At 26.6% G+C, this 14,623-nt stretch overlaps 2 protein-coding genes across 2 annotated transcripts in view; both read left to right on the top strand.

Annotated features, from left to right (window-relative positions):
* Nucleotides 1–9,291, top strand: part of LOC112687013 (uncharacterized protein KIAA2026-like) — a 34,161-nt gene extending 24,870 nt beyond the window's left edge. Inside the window, exons 4-13 of the mRNA XM_025559520.1 lie at nt 3,973–4,085; nt 4,152–4,320; nt 4,384–4,472; nt 5,429–5,616; nt 5,692–5,958; nt 6,078–6,215; nt 6,757–6,906; nt 6,971–7,043; nt 7,103–7,423; nt 7,728–9,291. Of these exons, the coding sequence (XP_025415305.1) occupies nt 3,973–4,085; nt 4,152–4,320; nt 4,384–4,472; nt 5,429–5,616; nt 5,692–5,958; nt 6,078–6,215; nt 6,757–6,906; nt 6,971–7,043; nt 7,103–7,423; nt 7,728–9,187 (2,968 nt within the window). The 3' untranslated portion in view covers nt 9,188–9,291. The remainder of the gene's footprint in view (nt 1–3,972; nt 4,086–4,151; nt 4,321–4,383; nt 4,473–5,428; nt 5,617–5,691; nt 5,959–6,077; nt 6,216–6,756; nt 6,907–6,970; nt 7,044–7,102; nt 7,424–7,727) is intronic.
* A 1,298-nt stretch (nt 9,292–10,589) lies between these two features.
* On the top strand, nt 10,590–13,198 carry LOC112687015. Its single transcript, XM_025559523.1, has 2 exons — nt 10,590–10,744; nt 11,321–13,198. The coding sequence occupies exon 2, from the start codon at nt 11,723–11,725 to the stop codon at nt 12,410–12,412; it is 690 nt and encodes a 229-aa protein (XP_025415308.1). The 5' UTR covers nt 10,590–10,744; nt 11,321–11,722; the 3' UTR covers nt 12,413–13,198.
* The last annotated feature ends 1,425 nt before the right edge of the window (nt 13,199–14,623 follow it).

Raw genomic sequence — 14,623 nt, forward strand, 5'->3', positions numbered from 1 at the left:
TTAAGTTAGTAATTATTTGTTACATTATAGTTACTTATTGTTAACTTATAAAATATATTTATTTATTAAATTATATTAATTATATTAATTATATCATTACATATTATATCTACCTATATTTTTTCATTCTACAGAAAAAAATCATGAATTTTCCTCAGTTCCTTACTGTATTTATTATTTATACTTCATATGTATATAGTTTTGATTTATAAAAATCAATATGTAAAAAAAATGTATACAAGAAAACTAGTTTAGCCAAAATTAAATTAGAAATTAACAGAGAAAAGCGATCCAAATACATTAATACAAGAGTTTTTGTTACACTTACGAAAATATATAAGAACAAAATGTACAAACATTTTCATAGGTATTAATATTTTTTTGATAACAAAAAATGGATTTTGTAGTACTCTAAAAAAAACATATCTAATATCAAAAATAAATTTTTACTGGATGTGAACTATGCCATACCCTATTATTTATGAATAATTGTACAAATACTAAATTATATTACGTGACTGATGCCTGATGATAATGTTGAGGTTGAGTCATTATAAGGTATAATGTATAGATTTAATTTTTGGATTTTGGGTGGGTGGGTGTTTGGTAATTTTTTACTAGTTTGTCACTCCATTTTAAATTGAGTTCGGCGCCACTGTCTGGAAGTGTCATATTATATATGATGGGATATTCTTTAACAATAGCTATTAATTGTTCAACTTTATTGGTCATTTTTATTATAAATAATAAATTTTAAACAAGAGAATCATTCATTCAAACACCACGACGTTAGATTCAACTGCAAGGTGTACGATTACGATGAATAGATATATGTTTGAATATAAAGTCAAAATATATCATACAATGTAATGATAAGCTTTCTATAGATATAATATATTAATAATAAAATGTAGATAACTCATAGTTGGGAATTTACAACTGATTATCGCAGCGGTAAGCGAAAGATATAGTGTCTGCAGCGAAAAATAAAAATATCGCACTCAATCTTACGGTAACATTTTCGTCGCGGTATTAATTTCGCGATAGCGAGTGCGCTCATATTAAAACGTATGGACATTAAATTTCGCTGCCGCTACCGCTTCGGTTTGAGCGGACCTTAATGGGGGGCATCGGCGCAACTAGGGGGGACTTAAGGGGCTTAGTCCCCCCTAAAATGTATTATAGCCCCCCATATTTTTTTGATTATTTAAAATTTAATGATAATTTAAGTATGGGATAATGAGATACATACTAAATAATATGAGTATATGAATATTATAATATATATAAGAATCCTACAGCTAGAACGATTAGAACGTTATTTAGAAGTACTTGTATATTTTCATTATTCACTTCTATAGGGGCGAATTTTGAAAGTATTATTGAAAATATCGATTATCAAACAAACGATCAAGTGTTAATTCTAATGGAGGGAGAACAGATAAATAATATCAAAATGATCAATCTTCAGATACCAATTCAGAATGCAGTGTATATGATACAGATGTATCAGTTCCAGAGGATATTAACACAATACCAGTCACATTAGAAGATGGTTCGGCCACATATTTCGCTGGATATCTAGTGTTGAAATGTATGAAAAAATTTGGTTGTGAACATTGGCGCAACTAAGGGGGGACTCAGGGAGGCTTAGCCCCTCAAAATGTATTATTGCCCCCTCAAATTTTTTGATTATTTAAAATTTAATGATAATTTAAGCATGGGATAGTGAGATACATACTAAATAATATGAATATATGACGCAGAGAATCATTCAAAAGTAAATTGTAAAAATATAAAATATTATTATAGTTTATTTTGTAATTCCTACAATCCAACATAATTAATAATAATATTATTATCTAATAAATATGACGGACGACAGTGGAATATTGCGGTGGTATTATGTCATATTTTATGTAAAACATACTACATAAAAGTAGGTACATGATTTTTAATAATATAGTATGGTAATAGTATTTTATGATTGTTTTTATTTCAATTAATAATTATTGTTCTATGGCTGCGGCAATGCGAAGCCCCCCATGGCTTACATTGACTAAATTTATTTGTAGGGCTTCAACCCCCCCCCCCCCAAATATTTTAGACCTAGTTGCGCGAATGCCCCCCCTCAAATAAGCCCTTAATACGAAACGAGAAACACGAAACGCGAAATATGCATAGTGTGGAGCTACCTTTACATTATCAGTTGTTATATAGAACTATTGTATACTTTACTAGTTTAATGACACATCTAAACTCTGTAAGTATTTGCATGATTATTTTTGAATATTATGAATCCCGATAATAATAATAATAGATCTACGTATTTGTTTAGATCTTATTACCTATTAATGATAGATATAAATAAAAATAATGCAATTATAACAATACCGAAATTAACCGTAAATAACCTTTACAAAAAATTATCGGTTCCGGTGAGGTTCTAGTTATAAAATTAATTTTAATTAAGGTTTTGGTGAGGTTCCGGTTCTCAATATTCAAAGGGTTCCGGTTCCAAAACTGGTTCTTTTAGGTACGGTTCCAGTCCCTGGGCGAAATGGAACGTGAGACTAAAGAATCATATACCTTTGCAATGTGACTTGATATTGATATAGGTTTATAACGTTGTTAATATCACCAAACTTAAATATTGGTGTAACAGCACTAAGTTTAATAAATCCGGGTTAAAACAATCATTCGGTGATTTTTGAAAAATAATCCATGATGAATAATATATTGATGAACGTATCATTTACAAAAATAAACCAGAAATACCATCAGGTCCTTCTGATTTTTATTATGTAATTTAGTAAGTACTTATTCAACATCACTGACATCAATGTAACAGTTACTTGGACAGTCATGGTACAGGTAAGGAGAAACGGATTCTTAATCGATCTGGACTGAGTATAAACAGAACTAAAATGTTTTAAAAACAGATTAGCAGGCTCTTTATCATTAGAACTGGTATTCTCATTCAGATTAACTACTTTAGGGATAACTTGGGTAGACTAATTCTTTTTAGCAAAATTCCAAAAATTAATCGGATTTGAATAAAAGTTTAATTTAGTTCGTTCAATAAAATTCCTATAACATTGTTTAAACATAAACTTATATTGTGCATGCAGTAGAGAAAATTTATGATAGTCAAGTAGGTTATGTGTTAAGTGGCATGAGCTTTTCTTTTTTGAAACACAATATCAATCAATTCCTTTGAAAACCACACAGGAAAATTAGATTTATTTTACTGAAGTTATTATATTATTTTAATTTATAATAAAAAGTTTTACTTAGAATTGTTTTTCATGTGAAGTGTTATAATTTATAAATTTTTTTGTAAATATGGTCTCTTATTTAGATTGCTCTGAGTAACCTGACATTATGTTGACTTCAACTGTTGTATATTCTATGTTATAATCCAGTGTTGGTTTGGACCACCCGGATACCCGGTTGTCACTGGTCCCTGAAATATATTTTTAAAATAGAGACCCAACGCAACCACGCTAATATAAAAATTATAGAAATTATTTTCCTAAATTAAATTAAAATTATGTTATTCTTATCTTAATCTTGAAATATTGTTGAACAGATTTAATAGAACTAAGTATAACAACTAAAGTTTATACATTTTCATTCTCTTAATCATAATTGAATAAATAACAATACTTTGAAAAATAGAGTTAAGTTTTGTTAACGATCACATACACTAACACAATGATAATTTGATAATGTTGATTTTAGAAAAATATAAAAACTAAAGTGATTTAAAATTCATAGTAGAATTTGAGCATATCGAGAAAATATTTGTAGGTAGTTATTGAATCTCACTCCATTATTGTGTTGTTTTATTAATTTATTCAGTAATTTATTTTTAACTATATGTGTTATTAATATTATTGATGTTAATAAATGGCATATTTAGATTTTATTAATATATTAAAAACATGTTTTATTTTTTTGGGTTTTTAGAATATTTAAAGAATTATATTTGAAAGCTCCACCAATTTTAAAAGATTTATCAAGTAAATCTATAGATATTGATTACAAAAAAAACCTAGATGATCATATAGATTTTATAACCAGTAAGTTTATTATATTTTATCAAAAATATTTATTTGCTATTTAATTATTTTATTTTTATTTTTAAGTTGAAAAATATTTTCAAGATAAAAAGTACTGTTCAATAACTGATGTAGTTAAAGATATAAGACTTGTGTTTTTAAATTGTTACAAGTTTTATGGTACTGAAAGTGATCATACAATTAAATCATTAGAACTTGAAGAACTATTAGAAAAAGAAATTAGTTGCCTAAATGAGTAATTACTTCTTTTATTTTCTAGGGTTTATATCCAAATTACTTATTCTATCATTGCTTTTAGGTATTACAGAGCATTAGCTGATATTAAACTTACCTTCAAATTGCTTGACTTAGATGAAAAACCAATATCCATTGTCCAGTACCCAAAAGGTATGTAGTATACAATATTATTTTTATTGCTTTTGATTAATTCATAGCAGTGGCGTATTTACGGGGGGGGGGGGTATGGGGGATAGATCCCCCCCCCTTGACCTTTTTTTTTTCCTAGGTAGCTATAAGTTGTCTCATTTTCTCTAATATTCTTAATATGATATTACTTTCAAGCATGTATGTTTTCTGTTTTCTAAATGTTCTAGTCGTGGTAATTGTACCGCTCTGATAGTCTGATATACTAATCGCCACTAATCGTTTATCGTTGGCGGCATGTACGACTATCAGGCAACAAAAACTATACCTATATTATGGAGTACTGTATTTTGTACGTTTCTGCGAATTATTTTTCATGCAAGAGTGTTTATAATAAACCCGATAAGCAATCGGTAAACAAAACAAAATGACCATGAGGACCGTGGATTAACCATAAGGCGGCCGGGCGGGTTTATTTTTAGAAAATTTGTTACTAGTAGATTTATGGCTAATGTATAGCTATATATATATATATATTTTATCGTATGATATTGTGATTCGTTAAAAGTAGATATGTACGGTCGTTGGACGTTGACGGATAGCGACGCCGCGCCATTCCGAGTACTGACTTACTGCCGAATTGACTATTGTTCGACTTTATTTTTTGCGTCTTGTAAGTTGTAACTGTGAAGTTTTAAGACAATATGAGTAATACTCAAAAACAAAAATAAACTTTATTTTCTTATTTTAGTACAAATAAAAAAATTTGTTTGGAAAATGATGAGGTAATTATAAAGATTAATTCTTATTTTGCCTTGATCCACACTAACCTCAATAGGTAACAAGTTAAGGGATTTTAAAAATGTATATTATGTACGAATTTATGGGTGTTAGGATGTATTATTATATATTTCATCCCCCCTAGCAAAATTCCTAAATACGCCACTGATTCATAGAACTTATGGAATGTTGTATTTTAGATTGTTATGATTCGATATTATTGAAATCAGTAGCACACTGTCACCCTGAACGATTAAAAAACGAAAATTATAAAATATTGTGTTCTACTAATGGTGTAGATAATGCCCATGTATTAGAAGAACTAACAGGTTGGGAAACAGAAATTTATTTTATTGATCATTATCAATATATTAGTTCAATGTGGGAGGTAAACTTTTTTTTAATATATGCTAAACTTATATTTTTGTGTCAATCTGAACTAATTTAAAAAATAATGTTTTAGTTACCAGAAATAGGTAACTTTCTGGCAATTATATTTAAAGAACTTGATATTGACATAATAAATCAAGGTATAATTGAAAGAATGTTTGTAATGCCTAAAGAATCAACAACTATGAGCAAAATCATGTCTTTTTTATTAATGCCAACTAAAAAAAATATAAAATCTAGTGATCAAATTATGCCTTATAAAGTTTGGTCTGAAAAACTTAGCAACAGATTATCAGAATGGTATAAAATATATCATGCAAAAGAACGAAATAAAGTAAATGTAAGAACTATTCATTTAAAAAATGTTATAAATTAATAGTTTTTAAATACTTTTATTTTAAAATATTATGTTGTAAATTTTTGTAGTAATGCAAATAGTAAAAATATATTATATTCTAGGTTATGAATTTGCTGGGTATCCATCCAGATTTTTGGGCTGTTGTAGGTGATGAAAATCCTCTAATTGTAAACGATTATTGTGAACTATCATATTTGGTTAAGGTTTGGCTCGTAAAAGGACTCTGTGATTATGTTACTGTAAGTTCATCAATTATTAAATAAATATAAAATCCTTAAAATATTGATTTTAAATTATATTTGTATTAAGTTATTTATTTCTTTTAGACAAGGCCGTATCTAGAAATTTTTTCAAGGGTAATCCAAAACATGTATATTGAATTTAGATGACTTATGATATTTGGTTAAAAATAAGACTTATTAGTCTTTTTTTATTAAAATATAATAAAATTAAATAAACAAAATTACTTTGCCATCTTATCACGTCAGATTTCTATATACTACGCGCGTTGGTTAGAAGTCTGTGATTATTATTATTAGACGCTATAAAAATATCTAAAAACAGTCAATGATTAATTGGAGCTTAAGTCATTTTTGGCTGAAAATATTTATGTTGGTATTAAAAGTAAATAATTATTTTAAACATTTTTAAAATATTGAAGAAATTTCGGGGGTATCCAGACACTCTGGACACTCCCAGATATGGCCTTGATTTTAGAGTTATAATGATTTTATATTAGAAGCTATAGTCATAATTCAAACTATTATTTTTGTTTTTCAGAATAAATATAAGACCATCAATGATATTATATTAAATTGCAATGAAAGACAATGTACAATATGGAAGAATGATTTGGAAACCGAAGAATATTTTTATTTTAAATCAATGCCTGATTTGAGGATATATTATTATTTTATTCCATATGATCAAGTAATGACTTTAGTAATTATTTATTGTTATTATTATTAATTAAAATTATTTTATTTATTTTTAGCCAAATCTTGAATTTCTTCAAACAGAAAAAATTAAAGAAGACACAAAGAATGAAGAACTATTGTCCAAATCTAGTAATAAATTTTTTTCGTATAATTTAAAATATTGAATTAAATTACTTCAATTTTTTTAGGTATTCCTAATATTTTTTTTTCTAATTTACGAGTACAACCAAATGGAAAATATTTTAAAATTATAGCCGATTCTGTTCAAGGTTTAAGAGCATTCTTAAATGAACTTGATATTGAAAATAAATCTGTCCCTAATAACTTAATAAGTGCTTTAGAAAAATTCATTAGAGAAATTGAACCAGAAGAATGTAATCTAATTGTTTTAAACAATAACTCTAAAATAAAATTGTATAAAGAATGGAAATCTTATTCAGAGAGATATGAAAATGATGAGAATAAAGCAATAAGTTGGGAAAAAAAAGAATCAAAATCAATATCTCAAGGTAATTATTATAGTTTATTTATTTTTATTAGTTTTTTTAAGCCAATTTATTCTATAAATAAATGTATGGAAAAATATGTTTGGTTAACATTTAATTCCATTATACTATTGGGATATAAAACTTTTAAAGTAAATTAAGTATTACTATATAACTATAGATTGATAAAATCAATATTATTTAATAATTAAAATTATCAACAAAGTTTTTTTTTTTATGCATACTTTTTGTTTTAAAAACACTACTGCATGCATTGTATGTATAAGTTTTTTTAATATAACATGACATTTTGACATTTAAATTTTAGTTGTCAATAAAGAAATCATTTCGGAGAAACGAAAAAGATCTATTGTTCAACCAAAATATAATAGTAATAATTTTATACTTTATTCTGATGAATATGAAAGTAAAATTGATGAAGAATGTAGTGAAACAAATGAATCTTATAATGACTATAGTGACTCTGAGGACGAATGGGGTCTTATAAATCAGATTAAGACTAATATAACTAAACAAGCGACTAAACTTGAAGAACTCGAAAGAAAATTAATAAAAGAAAAGAAATTGTCAAACATCAACGAAAAAGTTGAACCTACTGAACTCCAAAAAAATCTAAATTCAGTTAAAAAAAAGTTAGTAAATAAAAAATGTGATTATTTTAGTTCAAATAACATGGTTAATGAAAAGAATATGAACGATATATTATTAATTGACAGTGAGGACGAAGAAGATAAAGAAATATTTGACAGCAATAAGTCAAATCATATTGTTGAAAATTATAAAAATGATGTGTCGAGTGATGAAGTTATTTTACTAATTGATAGTAAGAAAGAAGAAGATAATCAAATAATTGTAAGCAATAAGCCAAATCATATTGTTGAAAATGATCAAAATGATGTTTCGAGTAATGAAGTTATTTTACTAATTGACAGCGAGAAAGAAAAAAATAATCAAATACTTGCTAGCAATAAACAAAAACGTAAAATAGATAGCAGTACGAATAAAGAAGAAACAGATACTAAAAAAATTAATATTGGTGATTTAAAAGATGCAGAAATCATAACATTAAATGATGATAATTTGTACAGTTGTGAAATTCTTAGCAAGAATAACGAAAAAGGTATTTCTACAATAAGCAATTCTGTTGAATCTAACAAAAATGATGAAGTTATTTCAATTGAAGATGATGAAGAAATTCTTATTAGCGATGATGATGATGATGATATACAGTTTATTGGGTGCTCTATGAAAACTCAGAATTTAGATATTAATAAACCTTCAAGATTAAGGAATAATTTTAACAGATCACAAAATTGTATTTCCAGAAAAAAGCAAATAACTAATACCACTTATACTACTAATACCAATTATGTTAAACGCCAAGCACCACTTACAAAATCTAATATACCAAAGCTTTCACCAAATATTTCTATAATACCAGCTAATATTCATCTACCTAAAGATATCCAAGTCACTGTGGTAAAGAAACAAACTACAATGCCTGTGTATTTTAATTCTACCAAAAAAAACTTTGGGTCTAAGAGTGATCAGAATAATTCTAAAACTGTTAATGTAAAATGTAAAGTTATAACAAAATCAAATTATGATGGTGAAGTAAAGTTTTATATTGATTTACCAAATGGTAAATATCATCCTGTATCTGATGAGTTGATGAATCAATACTTAAAGGAGCATAATAACAGATTACCTGATTACTGGTTGGTACCTTTATCAGTAGAGGTAGCAAAAGAATATGGTTTTGTCTAAGTTATGTTATAAAAACATAATTTATAGTATCATCCTGTTTTACAAATGATCTCTATTTTACTATTATTATTATTTTAGAAATCAAATAAATATACTAGATCTTACAAATGTTATAATATTTTATTATATGATTTTTCTATGTTTAAATTTTAGATTTTGTTGTGCTGATTAATTTTAAATTATTATTTTTATTAAACAAAATTAGTTTCATCAAATTTAATCTATGTTGAATTACTTAACTTTAACATTTCCTATACTAATTTATGTAGTTAATAATGACTATTTTTATTAAAAACTAACTTTTTGTACGAGTTGTATGATAAATAATAATTATTTTAATAAAACAAGGTGCTATAATTAATATATTTTATATTAAATCTAAATGTTTGTTGTTTTTATTCTGCTGTTGTTATTTAAATTTGTTCTAAATTCTATGGACTACTACTTATCTACTACTACTTACTACTACTACTTGGTAGACTGAAGATATATAAGGTAGCATGTCCATCAAATCTTTTTTTTCTCATCCGAAATCGGAAGAGATTCGTTGTAAGCATTTCTGAGATGTAAACGTTAAACAGGTTTTTTTACTTTTCTACTGAGCTTTACTTCTAAAAATATTTTTTTATGTTTCACTATTTAATTCATTCTTATAATACAAAGTATGTGGAGAAGATTTTTCATAATGTAACCACTTAACATTATTATTTTGCTGTAATATTGGTATTATTATTTTAAACAGCTGACTTATCTTTAACAGTGATCAATATTATTCCGTGTATAAAGGTTTATGCCAAACTTAACTCCTCGTGCACCACAAAAAATTCGGTGTTAAAAGATATATGTACCTATTGGTGACATAACTCTTGTAGCACATAGTAATTGAGTTAACACTAAACGCACATTGAAATAACGCATTCAATAATGCAAAATGACATATATTTTGACACAATGTACGTAGTTTTTTTTTCTGCATTTTTTGATGTAAATAACTCATTTTACACAAAATGTTGACTTAACCCCTTTTTCACGCGCTACCGCGAATTATCATTATTATTTTATTATTTATAAAGTTTTGATTATATACCTAAGTATTGAGTAATTTGTTTAAAATTCATTTAAAATTTGTTTAAAATGGATAATAATTTAAAGTGTAAGGAATGTAATAAATCATTTAGTTTGAAAAAGAGCTTATGTGCTCACTTCAGGAAGTTTCATAGTATTGAACTTGTTGCACCAAAGTTTCAAAATTACAAATGTCAATATGTATGTACTCGATAGTGCTGAAAGAGATTTACCCGATGGTAGTACTAAAAAACATATCTTCTGTCATCGTTAATGGCATTATCGTAAGAAAGGAAAGGATTTAAGAATGACTAAATCTCTGGGGACAAATAAAATAAATAGAGCTTGTCCATCAAAAATTGAGATTACGACTTTGGAATCTGACAGAGTCTCAACTATAAAAGTCAAGTTTTGGAGTAGGTACTCATTGTGGTCATGCACATGATATTGGGCGTATACGATTGGATAAAGAAACAAAAACAATGATCGCAAGTAAGAATGAGAGTTTTAAAATTGAATAAAATAAGGGGATCTGTATAAACCTAGAATTTAAAAATTTGGAATGTACAAACCTGAATTGCACAAATCTGGAATGTACAAATCAGGAACTCCAAATTTAAAATTTAATTTAATATTAATTTTTAGTTTTTAGGGCATATTTCTTTCATTTTATACTTTTAGATACATATTTAAAATGATTTATCGTTTTGTCAATATTTTTCGTCAACCTTTTTATTTATTTATACAACCAAAATATTGATGAATTTAAAAACATGTTAACATAAAATGTTAACAGTAATAATAAAATGTATTAAATTAATAAAATAAAATTCTTTAAATGTAAAAGTACCTAGTTGTTTTTAGTAATATTGATTGTATTACAATTAATGTTTGTTTCTATTATACGATTTCTTAAATTTAAAGAAACAAATTCCTTGAACATTCCCGGTTTTTAAATCACCTTTTTAATTTTCCTTACTTGACAAATAAATCGACACGAGAGGGACGAAATAATATTCTTTAAAACTATTTTTGATTCATTTTTAATTAATTTTTTTTTATCACTAGGCAAATTACAACAAGGGGTCACGTGGGACCATATTTTAGATGATATTCGTGATGGAATAGTTTCTGAGACACAGCAACGGTTGTTCCTCCTAGAGCGTCAATTTATGTAACATTTCACGCGACTTCAATATCACATATTCTACAAAACGACACATAGATGATGCTGTCAGCGTGTCGTTATGGGTTGATGAAATGAGAAATCTTGGGGAAGATTCACCGATAATTTATTATAAAGCACAAGATGTTAATGATGATGATAATTCTTGTTTAGAAGTAAAAGACTTTGCCCTTATGATAATGAGTAAATTCTAGGCTCAGCAAATCATTAAATTTGGTCCAGATAAAATATATATTGATGGTACGCATGGCACCAATGCATATGATTTTCAACTTCATACATTCATGACTGTGAACGAATATGGAACTGGATGCCCTGTTGCATACTACTTTTCTAATCGAGCTGATGAGACGATTTTCAAATTATTCTTCAGCCAAATGAAATCAAAGGTAGGTGTAATTGAACCTGAAGTTTTCATGTGTAATGATGCACCTGCGTATTACAATGCTTGGAGTATCGTCATGGGAGATGTTCCACACAGACTTTTGTGTATATGGCACGTTGACCGAAACTGGCGAAAACATTTGTGTAAAATTAAAAGGAGGGCCGAAAAAAAATTCCTCGTATATAAGACATTGCGGGTTTTATTACAAATAACATCAGTTGATGAATTTAAAACATGTCAAGATCAAGTTATAAATGACTTATTAAAGGATGAAGATACTCATGCATTTGGAATATATTTTAAAGACAGTTACTCAAAACGATCTGAAGTTTGGGCTTACTGCTATCGATTAAAAAAAGGTATCAACACAAATATGTATCTTGAATCTTTTCATAAAGTTTTAAAGCATTATTTAGAAGGGAAAAAATGTCAACGTTTGGATAAGATAATAAATTCTGTTATGAAGATAAATAGAGACATAATCCTTAAAAGATTAATTAAAATATCGAAAAATGTTATGACATCTAAAGAGAAAAAAATTTGTGAAAGTCATACGCGAGGTGAATCAATTACAACAAGTTCAATTTGAGTTCTTGAAAATAAAAAATTATGGATTGTTAAATCAGTATCGGATAAATCTCAAGAATATTATGTTGCTAAAGTTGGAGGGATTTGTAATAGTTCTTGCTTGAAATGTCCAGTATGTAGAATTTGTGTACATACTTTCATATGTATTTGCACAGATAATATTATAAAAATGAATATCTGTAAACACATACATTCTTGTGCACTAGAATTTTATAAAGTAGTCGGCAGTATATGCAATAATAATATTAGTAATAATAACGATGAAACTAATGTTAATAATAACAAGAAGAATGATAATAAAATACATTTAGAAGATAATATTAGAGAAGAGAAAGAAGATTTACTGTCATTTATACAAGTCTCTCAAGAATGCAAACCTGAAACAAATGGAAATATTATTTCAAAACTAGGACTCATCTAAAAACTGTGTGTTGCAAGACAGATTAGTAAAGAAGACGCAAATTTAGTTGAAAAGAAAATGTATGATATATTAAAAACTTTGAATAAAACTGATAGAATCCATTATAAGACTGAAGAAAAAATAAATATTAGAAAAAATATTGATCTTCAACACAAATTGTATTCAACAAAGAAAAAAAGAATTGAAAAAAATCAACTCCAAAAGCCTTCACTCCATGAAGTAAATGGAATCCGAGAAGGGCTCGATGATGACAATCATGCTGTTAACATTCATGGTGTATTTGATCATATTTATGATCAACAATAAAATTTTGGTCAATCACCAAATACAATTATTTTGGTTTTAATGCAATAATTAATAAATAATGTGGTATTATAATAAAACTGATTTTAATTTATTTCATACATATTTCAAACTTTCCTTAGATGACATATGAGCTGCAAAATGCAAATAACAACTTTTAAATAAGCATAATTAATAAGCACATATAATTAAAACTAAAATAATATACTTATACTTATTTTTTATATAGATTTATATGTTTTATGGCTTAAAACATGTAAGCATAATATTAATTTATTATTATTAATATAATTTTTCATATAGCCACTAAAATTATGTGTCAGTATTGTATTATTAAATTTGTAGCTAATTTTCAAAGCAAGAAAGCCATATTTATTTTATGGTAGTTTACTTTTTTAATTCATTCAGTCAAAAAGGTAAAAATTCAAGACTGCCTTATTTCAATTTGTGATGTTTTTGCACTAAATAAATTTAACTAGAGTCAGTGGTTGAATTGGAAAAAAAAATAAAGGTGGACTCTAAATGTAGCTGAACAATTAGCGTTCCAAAGCAAATTAATCTAAAAAAAACCGTGGGGGACTTTGTCCCCCCCACCACCTAAATGCATCTACAATATAATTAAATATATCTAATGATTAACACAGATATCTATAACAAATAATAAACAATACTAATAGGTATTTATTTGTATTAATTCTATCAACACAGCAACACGTCTAGCAAATTTAAAATCTAAAATGTAAATATATAGCCACATGATAAAATTAATTAATCAATTAACTTTCAATTTAAAATAATTCATGTATTTTACTGTTGCCTACAAAAAGTAAATATTAAATTTATAGATTATAAATGTTACTCTTTAATTAGTATATTAATTTTTTTTTGTCAATATTAATTTTAATATTTGAAGTTTAATATTAGTCAAATAATTTATTTCATCCCGTCACATTATTTTTAGGACTAAGATTTGCTGAGAGTTAAATAATAATTATTTTTATCATAGTTATGTATAAGTATTGCTTTAAAATGTATGACCAAAAAAATTTAAGGAACTTTTAACTGTATTTATTAACTTTTTTTTTAGGTAGGTACTAGGTACTTAAGTAAAAAGGGCTAATAACTTTTTTTGAAAAATCAAGTTTTTTTTATAAATTTTATCAAATTACAAAAAAATAAAAATTGCCGGGACTGACGTTGATTGATAATCAGATTGTACATCAGTTTTTCTAATAAATTTTATTTCTACTTTTTTTTTTTTTTAAGGCGGGATTTATGAGGGTGGATTATCAAAAAAAAATAAAAGTACACCGGTAACAGGAATCTGCGCACGTCTATGATTTATTATTAAATTAAAGTGTTTTAATTACCTTGGTTATTGTTTTTCTTTTTATTGAAAAAGTCCGATATGGACAATTTTTGACGTTTATTCATATTTATTTGTTTATTGCTGACGTGACATGTAGGACTGTAGGAGTGCGGTTGAGG

The sequence above is a fragment of the Sipha flava genome, unplaced genomic scaffold (genome assembly GCF_003268045.1).
Source record: "Sipha flava isolate LNK unplaced genomic scaffold, YSA_version1 32_pilon_pilon, whole genome shotgun sequence".
Taxonomy (NCBI): Eukaryota; Metazoa; Arthropoda; class Insecta; order Hemiptera; family Aphididae; genus Sipha; species Sipha flava.